General features: G+C 45.6%; 1 protein-coding gene across 2 annotated transcripts in view; it reads right to left on the bottom strand.

The window, feature by feature from the left end:
• UCKL1 (uridine-cytidine kinase 1 like 1) overlaps positions 1-11,739 on the bottom strand; it is a 66,186-nt gene extending 54,447 nt beyond the window's left edge. For both annotated transcript variants that reach the window (XM_054980099.1, XM_054980098.1), the window contains exon 1: positions 11,626-11,739. In XM_054980099.1, the coding sequence (XP_054836074.1) occupies positions 11,626-11,705 (80 nt within the window). In that variant the 5' untranslated portion in view covers positions 11,706-11,739. The remainder of the gene's footprint in view (positions 1-11,625) is intronic.
• Positions 11,740-18,979: the final 7,240 nt, after the last annotated feature.

Raw genomic sequence — 18,979 nt, 5'->3', positions numbered from 1 at the left:
ACATCCTATGTTCAGTCCCCAGCATCGCCAGTTAAAAGGGCCAGGTAAGAAAAGCTGTACTGTAAGGAAGAAATCTGTTAGTAAAGGGACCGGGAGGGACCACAGACTTTACTACTGTTGCTGAAAAGATTGACGGACCATCGACTCCGCTGCTGTTATTCGCAGGGTTTTATAGGCTGGAATTGGGACTGGAGTGTTTTCTCGTTATTTGTATTAGGTTGTTTTACTGTGATTTTAGTGAACATTATCTTTTTGTACTGTTTTTAACCACTGTAATTGTTGTGAACCGCTTTCGAGATCTTAATTGGAGAGAAGTGGTATAAAAAGTGAATAAATTTTGAAAAATAAACATTGCTATGAACATGATCCTGTTTAATAGATCAGTCATGGAATTTGCTTGTGCTCTGTTTCAGCATTTCTTCAGCCCTGTATTGGATTTCTGCTGTTTTTTAAATCTTTGTAAATTTTATTGTTTATTGAGATGGCTTTGATAGTGCCTGTAATGGTTCACGCAATGCAATCTGCCTGAGTCACAGGGCCAAGCTACACATGACGAATGACACTTGAACAGCAAGTGTATTTCTCCCTGTTCACTTGCCCTCCACTCAATCCACTTGCCGTTCAAGTGTCATTCGTCATGTGTAGCTTGGCCCTCAGTGAGAAAGGCAGAATAGAAATGAACTAACGAACGAACGGATGTGGGACGCCTTGACCTGAGGGCCACTGCCAGCCAGCCATTGACAAACTTGAAAGACCTTGGGGCTGACTCCACATAAAGCAATATTTATTTATTTATTTATTTATTTATTTGATTTATACCCCACCCTCCCCACAAGTGGGCTCAGTGCAGCTCAAAGAATCCATACAATACAAAAGTTAAATCGTAAAAAAGCTATAAAATCAGTAATAATTCAAAACAATCGTTTAAAATAGTCCAGGAGCCTTCTATATATGGCTACTTAGGTAAACATTTGAGAATAACACGAGCGAGGACATTCACAGAAAAGGTGGCAGTCTTAGATGGAAGGGGAAAAGACACCCGCTGGCCCTCAGCCAAAGGCCCAGCAGAACATCTCTGTTCTACAGGCCCTGCAAAACTGTAACAGGTCCCGCAAAGCCCGGACCTCCAGTGGGAGAGCGTTCCACCAGGCCGGGGTCAGGGCAGAAAAAGCCCTGGCCCTGGTTGAGGCCAGATAGATGTCCTTTGGGCCGGGGACCACCAGGAGTTGCTTGTCTGTTGAGCACAATGTCCTACAGGGGACATAATGGAAGAGGCAGTCCCACAGGTATGCTGGCCCCAGTCCGTGAAGGGCTTTAAACATCGAGGTTAACACCTTGAACTGGATCCAGAACTCCACTGGGAGCCAGTGCAGCTGGCACAACACAGGACGGATATGCGCTCCGATTTGCGTTCCTGCGAGAACGTGTGCCGCTACGTTCTGGACCAGCTGTAACTGCTGGGTCAGGCCCAAGGGCAGCCCAGCCCACCTGGGATGTAATGCATGTAGAATCTGCAAAGAACGTCCTAAAATGTTATCACTTTGTTCTTTACAGGTAGTTTAAAAGGCAAGGAAGGTAGCTGGGAAGGGGGAAAGCATTCAGGTGAGAAGCGAAGCAACGCTGAGTGACAGATTAATAGAGAGCGGGCAGTGAAGCGTTCAGGCTGAATAAGAAGATGCAACTGAGAGGAAGTTGGGGAGAGAAAAGGAGAACAAGGTAGGAAGTTTAGAAAAGAAGATCATCCTAAGAAAGGCTAAGCTAGATAGCAAAGTTAGGGTAGTTAAGAAAGGAAGATATAACTGATGAGATTAGGAAGGGCTACATGTGTTTTGAACATTTTCTTTTGACCGATTTATATTTTTTCCAGTATCAGTCTGGAGGCTGAGAGAAGCAATTGAATTATTCTGAACGGTACCAGCTTCTTAAAATAAAAGTTTGCTTTCATTCTTTAATTTTGATAAATACAGTTGCCTCCACCATTCTTCACCTAAGATTAATGGTTTCATGGGCAACGCTCATGCTAGTCGGCCTTTGTTAACAAAAAAAAAAAAAGAGGATTTAAATTTTTCTGTTTCCTGGTGCTGAATTTTTCTTCCTAGAAGAAAGACATTTACCAGTAATTTATGCATAATAAACCAGCATTGTATATATCTGCATTGCCCTAGAAGTGATATACTGTATAAATGATATCTAAAACCAGGGGTCATTTAGCAGAAAAAGAGCGGGAGGAACTTAGCATAACTCATTAGCATATGCCACGCCTCTTGCTATCACCTTAAGTGTGTCATTAGTATAACTGATTTGCATATGCCACACCCCCTGACATCACCTATTCTGGCTGTTTTGGACCCAATCCTGGCCATTCTGGGCCGAAATTGGACCCAAAATGGTCAGGATTGGGCCGCTGCTGAGTGGGAGAGTGATTCACCACCTGCCAGAGGCCTGATCCGGGCCTTTTCGGCCCCAATCCAGGCTGAAACGGGCCCAAAATGGCCGAGGGTCAGGTGGGCGGGGCCACCTGACATATGACCTCTTTGGGGAACTGCTGGAACTGCGTTCCAGTGCACTCCCCCTTGAAATGAGCCCTATTCTCTCCAATAGGGACTCAAAGTGGCTAGCATCATTCTCCACTTCTCCATTTTATCTTCACAACAGCCCTGTGAGGTAGGTTAGGCTGAGACGGTCTGACTGGCCCAAGGTCACCCAGCAAGCTTCCATGGCAGAGTCAGGGTTGGAAACCCTGTCAGATCCCAGTGTAGCCACTACGCCACGCTGGCTAAAGAAATCTCAAAGCAGCCAATGTGTCATAGCAGAGGGTCAGATTATGATCTGGGAGGCGCCAGTTTGAATCCCAACGCTGCCATGAAGGTCACTCACTGGGTGACCTTGGTAAGTTATTATCCTTCCGCCTAACCATACTGAATGACGGAAGATAGCTTTCAAAATTCAAGTTCCCGGAACGGCACAGTACATAACTATTTGGGCTGAATTCAATGTGAAGCTGTAACATTATATTTGTCCCTCAGTTTCTATTCTCCCTTTTAGAGCTTATCACGGACCTTCTTCACTTTCGTTCAGCACAACGGGATGGTTACGCCGCCCCCTTGTGGCCTAAAGCCCTGGCAGCCGTCGGACGTTGCAAAGAAACAGACAGGCCCTTTTCCAGCAAAAGCTAGATAAAACCGCTCACTTTACACGGGCATACAAAAATGCAGACTCACTGCAGATTGGCAAGAAGGGAACGCCAGCCCTGACAGATAAGCATGGAGTAAACATGCTGGCTGTTTGGCCAAAACGGGAGCAGCAGACGGTATAGTGTCCAATGTCAACAGAGACTGTAATGCTGAACACCACAGACTCGCCATGCAGCTAGTCCTCATAAAGTATCTGGACTGTACCACCACAGACACACATAACCAGATGTTTTTTCGGTACCAAAAAAAAAATCTATCAGAGAAAGAATCTTTCTTCCCGAAGTCAAGAATTCTATACAAGTAGAATTGCTTGGTTTGGAGGAGCATTCAAATATGCGAGCCTCCAACTCCAGACTAAAGTGAGACGGGATTATGATCTCCGTAGAAGCTTGGGCCAGTAACTACTTTACAGGGTTGTTGTGAAGGTAAAATGGGGAAAGGAAAAGCATCTATGCCATGTATAATCCACAACAACTCTGCAACTTTGGGACATAACACCATTCTCCAGATAGCAGTGCTTGAGGTAGAAGGAAATGCGCGCTCTCGCTCGCTCTCTCTCCTCCCCCCCCCCTGCCATTCCTCTAAGGAGCTTGGGCTGGCACACTTAATTCTCCTTTCCTCATTTGACCTGCACAACAACCCTGTGAGGTAGGTTGGGCAGAATGTGATTGAACTAAGGTCGCCCAGCAAGCTTTGCAGCAAAACGGAGATTCAAACTAGGGCCTAGCCTGATACTCAATCCAGTACATTGCACAGGCTCTTACAAGTGTCCCCCAAAGAATTATTTCCGGCACAGCAGAACAACACCCGGGATTCTGCTTGCAAAATGATTATCAAAATCAAAACATCGGAGGCTTAACAGGAGAGGGGCCATAGCTCAAAGCTCTTGCTCTGAATATAGAAGCTGCCGGTTCAATCCCTGGGATCTTCCAATAAAAGGCCAGAAGCGCTTGGAAAACTCTTCTCTGCTTGAAACCCCGAAGAGTTGATAATCCTACAGATCCAGAGGAGTTGGCCGTGTTAGTCTGTAGTGGCAAAAATAGAAAAGAGTCCAGTAGCACCTTTAAGACTAACCAACTTTACTGTAGCCGAAGCTTTCGAGAATCACAGCTCTCTTCGTCAGATGCATCTGAAGAAGAGGACTGTGATTCTCGAAAGCTTAGACTGCAGTAAAGTTGGTTAGTCTTAAATGTGCTACTGGACTCTTTTCTATTTTTGATAATCCTACAGTAACTGGACCAAAGACACCTTTGTATGTTCACCATTAGGACCGTGCGAGCACACAGCTTTGTTCACCACTATAATATAACACCACCAATGCATGCTACTATAGGCAAGACAGATAGGTAGGTTTCTGTCCCAGAGAGCTTACGAACTAGGTGATTGGAGAGCTAGTTTGGTGTAGTGGTTAAGACTCTAATCTGGAGAAATGGGTTTGATTCCCCACTCCTCCACTTGAAGCCAGCTGGGTGACCTTGAGTCAGTCACAGCTCTCTCAGAGCTCTCTCAGCACCACCCACCTCACAAGGTGTTTGTTGTTGTGGCGATAATAATAACATACTTTGCAAACTGCTCTGAGTGGGTGTTAAGTCTTCCTGAAGGGTGGTATATAAATCAAATGTTGTTATTGTTTACATTTGTAGTCCGCTCTCCCTGTAGACAGGCTCAGAGCAGCTAACATCAAGATTATATTTACATTAAAATTTTAACATTAAAACCATAATAAATAACAGTTCAGTCATAAAAACAATTCTAGATGGTGGCCCATTTTTTCCCAGCCCCAGTAAAACATTTCCACGGGGTGGGAGGTGAAGAACAGCAGTGGTCCCACCGATAGAAAACCAAGGTGGGGGTTTCACTACCCCCCACAACAGAAAACCAGCAGGAAACTTATCCATAGCCTCAACCACATGCCTGGTGGAACATCTCTGTCTTATAGGTATTTGACTCTATAAACATGATCTGTGCATGCCAGATAGTGTCTACAGTGGAGCATGCTTCCTTGTGTACCAGCGCTTCCACTCAATCAAGATCAGTGATTTTCAATGACTCGCGTGCAAACAGAAGGGCTGGAGCAAGAGGAAGCGTGCTCCGCAGCTGAGAATATCTAGCGCACACAGACTCTGTTCATGGGATTAAGCCTAAGTTTCAACAATGAAGGGAAAGAATCGGCTCGATATATAGAGAGAGGAGTGCAAAATACATTCAAAAGGGAGAGGCGTGAAGCCTTTTTTTGGAGCAAGGCTGTAAGAGGAGAAAGATGGAGCATTTGGCCCAATCCACCAGGAACACCTCTGGCATAAGAACCACCGAAATGTACGGAAATGGCAAAATTAACGGAACTGCTGAGGGACAAAACGACAGCAAATTTTGTGAAGATCTGCAAACCTTCCATGGGCTTTCAGTATATAAAAGAGAAGTCAGAACTAACGATTTGTGGATTTGAAAATTAGAGTTATAGGGTTGGCAACAAATGACAGGCTGACGTAAGCGGAAAAAATGCAGATATCTTCGCAGTAAAGCCGAAGTGACATGTTAAGATATGGGTATTACGGAAGAGTTATTAAGTACTAAGGGGAAAAAATTCTGTAAAATGTTTAAATGGTACGTCTCCCTCTATGTTCTTGTTTTATTTGTTTGTTTTTATGTTTTTGTTTCTTTATGTGAATCTTTGCTTGTTTGCTGTAATAAAATAAAATTTTAAAAAAGATCTCGGAATTACAACACGGAAAAAAAAAAGAGCCACTGAAATGTGAAATATTTACGGGTGGCAATGCTGTTGTGGGCTTTCTATTCAAGGCACAGGGCTTCAGTCGGTGGACTGGGCTCCCGGAGGCAAAAGAACCTTCCCACAAGCAACATGCAACAGGTGGTTGGTTGCTGCGTGGAATTTGGGTAACAATCTCTCCCGTGGTAGAGGTACTTCTTTTTTCCACCATTCAAACTGCAATGTCTTATTGTCAGGGGAAAGTCATTTTATCCCCAGTCAGCGAGGCAGCTGGGATTTGGAGCTTTGCCTGGAATGTCTCAATAAAACAACAGATTATCAAAAAAGAAATGGAAAATCTCAAGGATAAGAATTCTGCTCTCTGATGCACATTTGGCTCTTCTTCTGCACCCTTGCGGCTTTGCACTGCCCTCCTTGCCTCAAAGGGTGGTTGCGAGCTTCAAAGAACTGCTCCAAGCTCCTTAAAAGGAAGGGCAACCTGGAAAGAAATAATAAGCTCCCTTCTGAATTGTTTTCAGCTTGCCTGGAATTTGATCCACTTTAGGAGATTAATCGTCTGAAAAAAAGCACTCCTGTTTTAGCCTGTTACAGATTAGTTCCCTTTGTTTCTTTCATCGTTTTTAACACACCTGGGCAGCTAGCACCTGAAAGCTCCACGGCATTTCTCCAACTAAGATTTGGATATCTCCAGTCACATTCTGGTCCTCCTAGGCCACGGAGGTAAGGCTAGAAGGGCAGTTTGTTGTGTGCCTTTCTGCTACGTGTTTTCCACCAAAAAGTGCCACGAGAATTCCAGGCGGATGTTTAACCATAAGGCCAGCGAAGCAAAAGAACTTGCGTGCCGGACTTTGTTTTTGCACAGCGTCTCAGTTAAACTGGATGTTATCTTTGCCTGGCAAATTTGCGAGTCACATAGGTTTGGGTGTGCTGTATACATCTGTTTTGCATGGGTACTTTGAACAAGATGCTCAGCGTGCGCAAAGTCCCACAGGAGGGAGTTCTGCGACACGAGCCTCTCGTTAAAACTGGCAGTAAAACTGCAAGCAATAAGAACATTTATGTTTTGTTCCCAGATGCGCAAGCGACCTCTAGAATAAATAAAGCGGGCTTAAGAAAAGCCCAACACAAACAACTTCTAAATATTCAAGGGGTGGAAAGGAAAAACAGAGGTACAGATATGAGAGAGGTGAACACATGATGTACTAACTAGTTAGTAGTTACCTCAAGAACACTTGTGATCTGTCATAGACTTCAGGTGAAAACTAGAAATTATGCTGGAAGGCTGTGATCAGATTTATAGCTTAGTTTTTGGGGGGGTATGCTTGAGCCTGTGCAAGTTATTTTTTGGAAATAGCAGCAGAGATTGAGGGGGTCATAGCATGAGAGGTTAGTGGTTTCGCCCTAGCACCATTTCCCACCCAGAACTGCCCTACTAGGAAGGGATATTTGGCCACCTGTCTTTTTCCCCTTTGGGGTAAATAATAACTGTTTGAGGTATGAAAAGCTGTTCCGTGGCAGGGGGGGCGGAGAGCGAAGCAATGCATTTCATCTTCCATGCCAGCAAGGAGCAATATCCTTGCTTTTAGCAGAAGACATCTTTGAAATGAATTCAGAGGCACGGCAAGGTGAATTCAGTGGCATGGTAGGTGTTGAAAAACAACAGATCCCATGTTGTGCTGGAAGGTTCAGTAAGTTGGGTTGCCAACCTCCTGGTGAGGCCTGGTGATCTCCCAGACCTACGGCTGACCACCAGGCTACAAAGATCAGTTTCCCTGGGGAAATGGATGCTTTGGAGGGTAGACGTTAGGGCATTATACCCTAGTGAGGTCCCATATCTTCCCTCTCCAAACCCAATCCTCCCAGGTTCCAGGAATTTCTCAACCCAGAGTTGGTAACCCTATCAGTAAGGCAAAGGTGAGGCAGGCTTCCCTGAGTCCCCAAATGGCAGGCTACAAAAGAGAAGGGGATAGGGAAATCTCTCACACTCTTGCACACCTCACACCACATTGTGAGGGGTGCTGCTTGCAATGGCACCCACAAGGTGCCATGTAAGCTTCGGTACTTCTTTTTCAGGAAGAATCCACTAAGTAACATAAATTGTGTGCAAAATTGTATATGTTTGTGTTCATGTGTATTTTTCTGGGGAGGGGGTTCATAGCATTTATCAGATTCTCAAGGGGTCTATTATACTGTTATATTCCAGGTATTATATAGTTTTAAATGCACCTTTCCTTAATTTTGTAATCCAGTTTTATTTATTGTTGGCTGTATGTTTTACACTGTTCTTACCACATTGTTTTATTTCTGTAAGCTGCCTTGAGTTCTAAAGAAAAAAGAAAAAAAGCTTTGGTATGCAGCAATTAGAAGATATTTTACAGGGGTAGGGGTAAAAGAGTAGTCGGATCAGGTCTCTACAGGTTAAAAATGGTCATCATATCTCCCCAAAGGCTAACCCCTGCTGTGGATTAAATTCCCAGCCCAAAGCGAGTTCTACTTTGTGCGGACTGTGCAAAGGCGCACGGAACAGAATCTCTGGCTAACCACCAGATGAACAACAGAGACAGCCGTTCTGACGGTTAACTTGTTGCCAAGGCATTTTCGGCAAGGATCCCTCCGTGTGTAAAGCAAGTGGTGATTTTAGCCCCAAAAGCATAAACACCGAGGGAGCCTCACGGTCACTGAAAGAGTCATATTTGATGTATGCAGGAGAGAATTCCCCTTTGCTTATTTAAATTTCTAGCTCATTTTATCTTAATTGTTTATACATTGCTAAAACAAACCATCTCCAGCAACGAGAGGCTTGCAGCCCAAGACTGCCTGGTTCTTTTGAAGCCATATATGCAATGCTGGCTTCTCAACTGCTCTGCATTCCGTCACATTCATCCCATCACCAGCACAGACAGTCCCCCCATCTTCCTAGTCGACACGAGAGAGGTTTCCCCCAACCAAATCCATCTTCCCCTTTTCTACAGCAACTACACTGATTTTCTAGTGTTCCATTTCCAAACTTCCTCCTCGGAAATTAGAATATTTGTGACCATTCTGTGACATCACAACAGCTCAACCAATAAATGAGGACCCTCACAGACATACAAGGGCCAATGCCTGGGCTTTTGTAGGTGATAACAAAAACTTTAAAACCCTCTGCCCCCTACCCGAATGACAATCAAAAGCCAGTTTAAATAAAAGTTTTTCAACCCCTTGCAAAATACTCAGGCTGTATAAACCTCTAAAAACCTCTATATAGTGCTTTAGTAATACAATTACGAGAACATTTTAGTTCAACAAAACAAGGAGACAGCAGGGATATTGCAGCTATCATTATGATACAACGCACAGAGCAAAAAGCAATAATAGTAACAACAACATTCGATTTATATACCACCCTTTAGGATGACTTAATGCCCACTTAGAGCGGTTTACAAAGTCTGTTATTATTATCCCCACAACAATAATCATCCTGTGAGGTGGGTGGGGCTGAGAGAGCTCTGAGAGAGCTGTGACTGACCCAAGGTCACCCAGCTGGCTTCAAGTGGAGGAGTGGGGAATCAAACCCGGCTCTCCAGATTAGAGTCCTGCCGCTCTTAACCACTACACCAAACTAGCTTTCTGGCGCCGTGTCCGTTCCTGTTCAAGCCATAAGGGAATCTTTGCAGCACAGTTGAGTTGATGTGACATCCGTGCACAGTCCCAAACCTCATCCCGTCGTAAACAGTAGCACTCCAACAGACCCTTGTACAATTCTGACATATCTACATGCATACAAAATTCATAACGGACGCACTGGGAAAGGGGGGCACTTTGGAAATCCCCCCACCAGACCTAAGCGAATCGCACAATAAAATGCTCACACGGCAGGGCCTTAAGTGGAAAGAGAAAGCGTAAAGAGTGTAAGAAAGAAAAAAAATATTGAAGCTGAGTTTTAACAATAAGGGCTAGAATCGTGTGATGTGGAAAGTGTAATAAAAAGAGAATAAAGGAAAAAGTGTATAGCTAAAAGAGATAAAAAAGCAAAAGAAACTGGAAATAGTACCAATTTTCTCTGTGAAAAGATATATAAGTATTACAGAACATACCCTAGCTCCAAATATACCCTTGGAATCAATATTATATTTTAACTCTAAATTTACCCTGAACGTCTCCTTTCCCTCTAAACATTTTCTTTTCAACCTCCTAATCTTCAAAAGCACAAACCATCGATTCATTTCTCTGTTTCCTGCAAAAGGTCTATAAGGGGTTTCCAGGTAACAATATACACAGTTTCACCTGATTTATTTATTTTATTTCATTTTTAACCCGCCCTCCCCGCAAGCAGGCTCAGGGCGAGGTACAACATTGATTAAAATACAACTTAAAATCTTAAGATGATTTCTACAGGTTAACAGTTTTTACCTGGATGGCCCAGGCTAGTCCAATCTTGCCAGATTTCAGAAGCTAACTAGGTTAGAACTTGGTTAGAACTTAGGTGGGAGATCACTAAGCAAGACCAGAGTCACTATGCAGAGGCAGGTAATAGCAAACCATCTCCATTAATCTTTTCACTGAAAACCCCGCGAGGGGTCACCATAACTCAGTTGCGATTTGACACTGCTTTCTACACACACACACCAGCTTTGAGCTTATTTTAGCAAAAACAGAATATATATAAAAGTGCACGCCTTTAGTATATTGATATTCAGTTTCAATCATACATTAAAGAACAAAGTTGCTGTTAAAGGGGAAAAAAGCAAGCGAGGCCCTTTTCAAACTTTCGCCCTTATCAGTTGGCCATCTTAAGTTCATTGCCACCCATGTGAGATGGCACTCAGTAGGGTTGCCAACTCCAGGTTGGGAAATTTCTGGAAGTTTTAAGGGTGGAGCTTGGGGGGGGCAGGGTTTAGAGAGAAAGGGGCCTCAGCAGTGTATAACACCATAAAGTCTACCCTCCAGAGCAGCCATTTTCTCTAAGGGAACTGATCTTTGTGGCCTGGAGATCAGTTGTAATTCTGGGAGTTCTCCAGCCACTACCAGGAGCTTGCTCAAGATGAGTAGCCCTGTTAGTCTGTCTGTAGCAGTAGAAAAGAGCAAGAGTCCAGTAGCACCACTGACCAAATTTGCGGTAAGGTATGAGTTTTTGTGAGTCACAGCTCCCTTGAAGAAGTGAGTTGTGTGACTCATGAAACTTGAAGAAGTGAGCTGTGACTCACGAAAGCTCCTACCCTACCACAAACTTCGTTAGTCTTAGAAGTGCTACTGGACTCTTGCTCTTTTCTACTGCCTGGAGGATGGCAACCCACCGTCTGGAGACCCTCTTCCTTTTTTAAAAAACGGATTTCTAGACAACTTTTGCAGGCAGCACCCAGCACTTTAAGCCACGATCGCTCAATGGAGCCTCAATGTCCAGGAGCAATCTACCCGAATGCTCAATTGCTGCGGAACGATGCCCGCAAAGGGCCATCCTCCCACTGGGGGAAATTTCCCGGAGGCATTCGACTCGGGGGTGGCGAGACCCTTTGGCCCGACTCCCTGAAGGGCTCTTCCTACATTCTCTGCGCACGCAAGCTCCCTGCATGGGCAACGTGCGCGCTTGTTTTGCCGTTCCGGCGTTGCTAGTCAATTGCATTCCCACGCCTTTCCCTTAACAACCAGGCGCGGCAGAGCCCCGGGAGTAGCCCCTGTCCCCTCCACGCCCCCCCACCGCAGGCATGCAAGGAGGGCTTTCACCTGTCATCGCCTAGATCGCCGCCGCCTCCTGCGCCCTCCTTTACTCCGCGCCCCGCATCCGCGGCGGTGGCTGCAGCCATTGTGCGCTTCGCACCCAGCTGTTCCGAAGGGAGACCAGGCAGAGGACTGGGGAATGCCTAGCCGAGCCTCGAAGGCTGCTGGGAATTGTAGTTTCCCGAGCGGGCGACGCTCCGGGGCGCCAATGGCACAAGGGCGCACGGGCGAACTACGCGCCCTCGGAAGCTCTGCAGCCCAGCGCATGCCGGGAGTTGTAGTTCTCGGGCAGGACGGGGGGAAGGAGGAGAGGCGAGCGAGAGGGGAAGGAAAGGAAAGCGAAAGGCTTTTGCTGGAGGCGCAGCGGGGGCGGCTCGTCCAGTTCATTTTGCAAGGCTGGCCCGGTGCTTTTGCGCGCATGGAGATTTGGGGAGCGTTGCATTTGCGCGCGTTGCAAGTCATTGCAAATGATTAGCTATGGAGCGCTGCAGGCGGATCTAAACGGAGGGACAGGGAGAGATTACGGTTGCCAATTTCCAGGAAAGCCACCGGAATTGTAATTGATTAGGGTTGCCAGCTCCAAGTTGGGAAATTCCTGGAGATCTGGAGAAAGTGGGGTTTGGGGAGGGAAAGGACCTTGGCATGGCATAATTCCATAGAGCGCCCCCCCCCCCGCCCCAGGTAGCCATTCTCTCCAGGTGAGCTGATCTCTGTGGCCTGGAGACCAGTTGTAATTCCGGGAGATCTGCCACTACCTGGAGGCTGGCAACCCTACAACTGATTCCCCAAAGGACAGCCGTCAGCTCCCCGGGAGAACATGGCTAATTTGGAGAAAGGGGTTCCCGATGTCTAGGTCGTGGCTGGAGATCTCCTGGAATCACAATTGATCTCCAGGCCACAGAAATCAGTTCCTCTGGAGAAACGTGCTGCTTTAGAGTTGCCAACCTCCAGGTGATGGCTGGAGATCTGGAATTAATCGATCTCCAGGCCATGGGAATTAGTTCACCTGGAGAAAATGGCCGCTTTAGAGGCCAGACTCTATGACATTGTAGAGTTAAGATTTAATAAGGGTTTATAATTTTTCATACTTTAATATACATATTCTTAGAATGAATTAATAGTGCTTGCAACCCCCCCCCCTTCTCTCTTTCACTGTTCCATCTTTGCTGAAAGTTGCTTCAGAACATAACCAACGCGGAAGACATTTTTCTCATAGATGCAGAGGAGTTAGCCGTGTTAGTCTGTGGTAGTAAAATCAAAAAGAGTCCAGTAGCACCTTTAAGACTAACCAATTTTATTGTAGCATAAGCTTTCGAGAATCAAGTTCTCTTCGTCAGATGCCTGATACAGAGACTGGTCAAATACTGGAATTCTTATGCAAATTTGACTCTGTCAAGCTGGGACTGAATAGGGACTATGAATGGTTATCACATTACCACAGGTAACAGATTTCCTTTACAGAGGTGGGGTCTGGGGGAGCTCAGTGGCACCTGGCGTGGGCTTCCGGGAACCACAGATCTCTTTGTCAGACGCATCTGGCAGGGAGAGCTGTGGTTATCGAAGGCCCATACTGCATTGGAATTGGATGGTCTAGCTGTTTGGCTGCTACAAACTAACAGGGCAAACTCCTTTGAAGCCAACTGATACACACACTAAAAGGAGATGTTTACATATACTAGCAAAGGAATGTTTTGATTGCTCCCTCCCCCTTCCTCCCCCTAATTGCCTCTTCTCTCTCCTGCTCTTCTGTATTTGACCAGTCTCTGTATCAGGCATCTGACGAAGAGAACTTGATTCTCGGAAGCTTATGCTACAATAAAATTGGTTAGTCTTAAAGGTACTACTGGACTCTTTTTGATTTCTCTTTTCTCAGTTGCTTAGGAAACTTAAGATAAGGCCACATTCTTTAGGCTATTGTCTCATGAGAAGGAAGAAAAAGATACAAGAAGAGCACATTCACTCCCTATATAACTTTTGATTCTAAGGTTTGGAAATCGGCAAGAAGTGAGAAATTCAGAGTCAGCAAAGGATAGTGACCAAATAAGGGGAATGAAAAAGTTACATTGATAGATGCAAAATCACGAGACTAGTCAGAGAACTGAGAAGTAGCTCATTAAAAGAAATGTAGAGATCAGTTGTATGAAATTACCAATTGCAAATTGTTCTGCAGGTAGTTCCTTTTGTACTAGAAAAATGTCTTTAAAACTGCTTGTAGGCTTTATGTTCTTTGGTCCTCATGGGTCCTTTGAAAGCTGGGTACCCATATTGCAATATTCAATACAATCATTGAAGCATTGGTTTGTCTCCTCCTTTTGCTCTGAAGAATCTGGGTAAGGGCAGAAGGGCATTTTTGTGTAATAACATTATGCCCTGCTGAGGTCCCTCTCCTCAAATCCTACTCTCTCCAGGCTTCATCCACAAAATCTCCAGGAATTTTCCAACCTGGAGCTGGCAACCTAATGAAGAATGGACTCTATGGCTTTATACCCTGCTGAGGTCCCTCCCCTCCACAAACCCCTCCCCGTCTCCACCTCCCCAAATCTCCATGACTTTCCCAACCTGGAGTTGGCGTCCCTATGGATTGGTGACCGTAAAGAAGCTGCTGCAATCCAGTGTGAAAGGAACGTTTCGGCCATGCTGCACACTTGGTTTGCATGGAAGTAACCCCGTCGAGTTCAGTGGGGCTTCCTGAGAAGGGACAGTAAAGAGGACCTCAGAGTTCATTCTGTGCTCTTGAGAGCTGCACAGTTGCTAAAAGAGGCGCACAGCTCCTAGCAGTCTTCATTATCTGTGTCCACACATGCAGCGGAATAAGGCATTCGAATGGGCTGTACCATTTTAGCCTGCAAGAAGTTGTCCGTGCTCTTCCATGTCAACTCCCTGTGTATAAAAATCAAGCATCTCAGGAAGAAAAAGAATCTAGAACAGCAGGATACTACGAGCATGCAGGAGAAGCTAACTTCAGCAGAAGGTGGCAAGAGAGACCTGTAGGGTGTAGTGCTTAGACTAGAAAGATTCGGTTCGAGTAGGGTTTTTTAAGACGTTTATAATCCACTTTCCTCCCCAATGGAGGCCCAAAGTGGGCTGTCCTAACAACCCCCCAGGTGGGGTGGCTTAGCCAGTTTGGTGTAGTGGTTAAGAGTGCCGGGACTCTAATCTGGAGAACCAGGTTTGATTTGAGCTTGCAGGGTGTTTGATGTGGGGATAATAATAATATACTTTGTAAACCGCTCTGAGTGGGTGTTCAGTTGCCCTGAAGGGTGGTATATAAATCGAATGTTGTTGTTATAACAGAGAGAGAATTAGGGTTGCCCATTTTGGAAATTCCTGGAGATTTGGGGGATGGTGCCATGGGTTAGTAATGACTCGGTGCTTGCACTTTTACCTTTATCCTGGAAAGGGGGGGATTTGGGGAGGTGAGGGACCTCAACAGTGTATAATGCCAGAGAGTCCACCCTCCACATAGCTGTTTTCTTCAAGGGAACTGATCCCTGTGGCCTGGAGAACAGTTGTAATTCCAGGAGATCTCCACCCAAGGTAAGGAAGCGTTCTTGCACCTTCTTCACCTCATATAGCATCCAAGAATCTTAGAACAACATATAAGTTTAGAACATCATGTAGCTTCCTCCTTATGGCACCAGTCCCTTCTGGTGGTGAGCATTCTTGGAATTCAGCCTCAGTGAGTTCAATAATGGCAGCTGCTTCCCCAAAAGACAACTTGTTGATAATGTGCCGCCACAGGACAGTGAAGCGTGTCTTCCATGACATCATGGCAGCTCAGCCAATCACAAGCAGAAGCTTCAGTACCACCTCCGCAAAAGCCTTCAGTGCTTCAGGAAATGGAGTGGCTGGGTTGTGCTGCTGTTCTCATCTCCCCGGCTGATGAATGACTCATAAAATGCCGCGTTCGAGGCCTTCCCCAGTCCAGCCCATCCCCCGGTCCCTGTATCAGGAGGTCTGTGTGACATATTTGCATGTGCCACAAGTGTGCCACAACTGACATGGAGGGGGTGGGAGGGAAGTACCTCCTCTGGGAGCCAAACTCCATTGCCACGCCCATCCTATACAATCTTCCACAAATTGTTAATGTGCTTAAAGAAATCTGGCTGCTCGGATTTCTAAAGCCAAAGGGTTAAAAACCTCGACCTTACCCGTGCAAAGTTATGCTATGCATTCAGCCGAGGTTGCAAAGCACGAAACGCCATGCCTATAAAAAGAACAACATCCTCCGGGCTTCACAAGAGAACAAGAGAGCACTGGGCTTCCCCCCACCCACTGAAATAGCAAATGGCAATATTATCTCTTCTTCTGCAAAGAACGCAGATGCTCTTGCTGAGGCCAGGACGGCAGAAGTGCACCACCTGCTCGCAAGTATCTCCCTGGCACGCCAAACGGCTGCTTGGGGAGCCAATAATAGCCGTGGCTGTAGAAGGGGTTAAAGAAACTTTCCTGATAAACCAGGGGGAGAAGCGGAAGATTTGGTTAAATCATAGAAATCCCCATCTTGGAAATGCACCTGTTAACTGTGGGTTAATCCTGCTGTTTATAGACAAGGGTGCTATACCCAAGCTGGTGAACCGGTGTGTTTCTGGCCCGAATGCAAGGAAACACACAGAAGTCCTGTGAAGGAGGGATATATTTTGTTTATATAAACAAGCAGGGGTCATTTCATAGAAAAAGAGCTGCAGGAACTCATTAGCATAACTCATTAACATAACTGATTTGCATATGCCACGCCCCCTGGCATCACCGGAAGTGTGTCAGAAGGCAACACCCACCCCTCAAGCTCCACCCCAAAAATAGGACTTTACTTCTTACTGTTTTTACAGCCTAAGTCATAAACAGCAACCCTCATCCCACAGGAGTGGAACCAAAAAAATTAGCTATCATGTAACTTAACAACAGCTGCCAAAAGTTTCTGCAGATTTCAATACAATAGGACGACAGTTACAGACTAGAACATAATACCACCCCCCAAAGGCTCCTAAAACATGACATACCAATGTGGGGGAGATAATAGCAACACTCAGCACCACTCAGCACCAGGAAGGGAGGAAGGGCCGCACAGCCTGTAGCGGTGCCAGCTGGCCGGGAGTGGGGGGGCAGCTCCAGAGGCTGCTGCAGGCTGCATGCAACCTTGACCAGCTTGCAGGCTGGGAGGACGGGCTGCGCCGGGGGCCGGTTCTGGGGGCCGCCACAGGCCGTGCGCCACCTCGACCAGCAAAGGGAGGAAAAGGAATCGTGGGCGGGGCCACCACCCACGTGATCTCTTTTCAGAGGTTCCGGAACAGCGTTCCGGCGCGTTCCCCCTCAAAATGAGCCCTGTCAACAAGGAAGAGCAACAGCTCAGAGTTTAAAACCACCCTAGAAACCAGCGGCTCTTCCGAGGTCTGAGGGCCATGACATCAACTTTTATCACCTTTGGTTCATAAGCAGAAATTATGCATTCAGTAAGTTACTGGTCAAGTTAGTTACGTGTACATATGACCTAGCGTCATTCGTTCCATTGGTTTGGCATAATTAGAGGTTGTCCCCTTAACTCAATTAACACTTGCAAAAGTTGTTTATCATTTCAAAGAACAGACTGTCCTTTTCTGGCACCTGGAGTATCAATAAAGTAACTATCCTGCGGCTGCGTGCCATTCCAAAGGCCGGCCGTTTGTCTGTTCCCATCCATTAAGACAATAATTGTCCGTTGTTACCCTGTCCCATATGGAGACATAAGAAGCAATTCAAACTAAAACCAACGCCCTAATTCTGAAGTCCGAACATATCGACTCTCTTGAGACTTAGCAGAGACCAGGCACAATGGGCAAGTTGTTTTGTATCTCTATGTGGTACACAGAGTACAAATCGCAAGTTTGTTTTTGCAGTTTCAGGAATGCAGTTCCAATTGTAAAGTCAGCATTTTACCTGTTTACACAGCTAAGGGAAATGTTGGTAAGGGCCTTTTTCTGCTTTGTGTAGCAGTGTGAGGGCCAGGCCTCTTTATAGTAAAACAAAATCCTATACACAATTACATTCCTATAAACTCATTCTGTCCTGCTAATGCTTGTACTCTATCTAGCATTGCATAAATGCCACTCAGGTGCTTGGAGGGTTTCTTCTTACAATTAAGAATTGGGGGCTCAGGGCTGTATCCTACAAGGGTTTGCACCTTGGCAAAAATTCTCAGGTGGCCCTTCGTGAAATTTGGAGCTTTGGGGCCCAGTTGGCAGTTGACTGGTGCCCTGTTTTTTTAAAAATTATTATTAATTTTTTTTATAAAAATAAACTAGTAAACTATATACAATCATGAATTTGCAGTCATACAAGAAGTTAATACTAAAATCCGTTAATAAATACATACATCGAAATTAATAAACACAGAACATGTCATAATAAGTAACCATTGAATGCATATTAAAGCAGTTTAGAGGGTTATATCTATACATCAAAATTAATAAACACAGAACATGTCATAATAAGTAACCATTGAATGCATATTAAAGCTATATCTGAGCATATATCTGAACAAATATAAGGAGAAAGTACTTGTAAATTCTAACATATTAAACTGACAGATTACTTATATATTTGCATATGTATGAAATAGTTTAAGACCAGGTAAGGAACTATTATTTTCGAGGTATTCAAAGAAAAAGGGCGCTCTGTTGTTTTAATAGGTTGGCCTCACTGGCAGATTCGATTAAACCACTGCAGAGGCTGCGAGGCCCTGATCCAGAAGGCCCAAGCTAGCCTGATCTCCCCAGCTCTCAGAAGCTAAGCAGGGTCAACGTTGGTTAGAACTGGGATGGGAGACCACCAAGGAAGTCTAGAGTCGCTATGCCAAGGCAGGCAAAGGCAAACCACTTCTGAATGTTTCTTGGTTTCAAAACCGTGGGAGGGTCGCCTTAAACCGGCTGCAGTTTGATGGCACTTGACACTCCCAGGGGCTGTACGTTGAGGAGATCTGCTAAAACGGCTGTTGACACAGGGCAAATGCATTTCTCAAATGTCTTGGGTCTCCATCCCTCTGTAAAAAGTCAATGGAGGTGCATGACAGCTGCAGTTCAAATTGCAGCCATACAGGAAGGGGAGGTTTAACCCTTCAAGCTTCGGGAAGGGGCTGTGGATCATTGGCAGAACCTCTGCTTCGTATCCAGAACGTCCCAGCTTGAATCCCTGACATCTCCATCTAAACGGACAGGGCTTTTTTTCAGGAGCAACGCGGCGGAACAGAGTTCCGGAACCTCTTGAAAATGGTCACATGGCTGGTGGCCCCGCCCCCTGATCTCCAGACAGAGGGGAGTTTAGATTGCCCTCTGCGCCGCTGAGCGGCACAGAGGGCAATCTAAACTCCCCTCTGTCTAGAGATCAG

Source organism: Eublepharis macularius, chromosome 5 (genome assembly GCF_028583425.1).
Source record: "Eublepharis macularius isolate TG4126 chromosome 5, MPM_Emac_v1.0, whole genome shotgun sequence".
Taxonomy (NCBI): Eukaryota; Metazoa; Chordata; class Lepidosauria; order Squamata; family Eublepharidae; genus Eublepharis; species Eublepharis macularius.
Note: the sequence above shows the minus strand (reverse complement) of the source record. Positions and strands in the feature narration are given on the sequence as shown.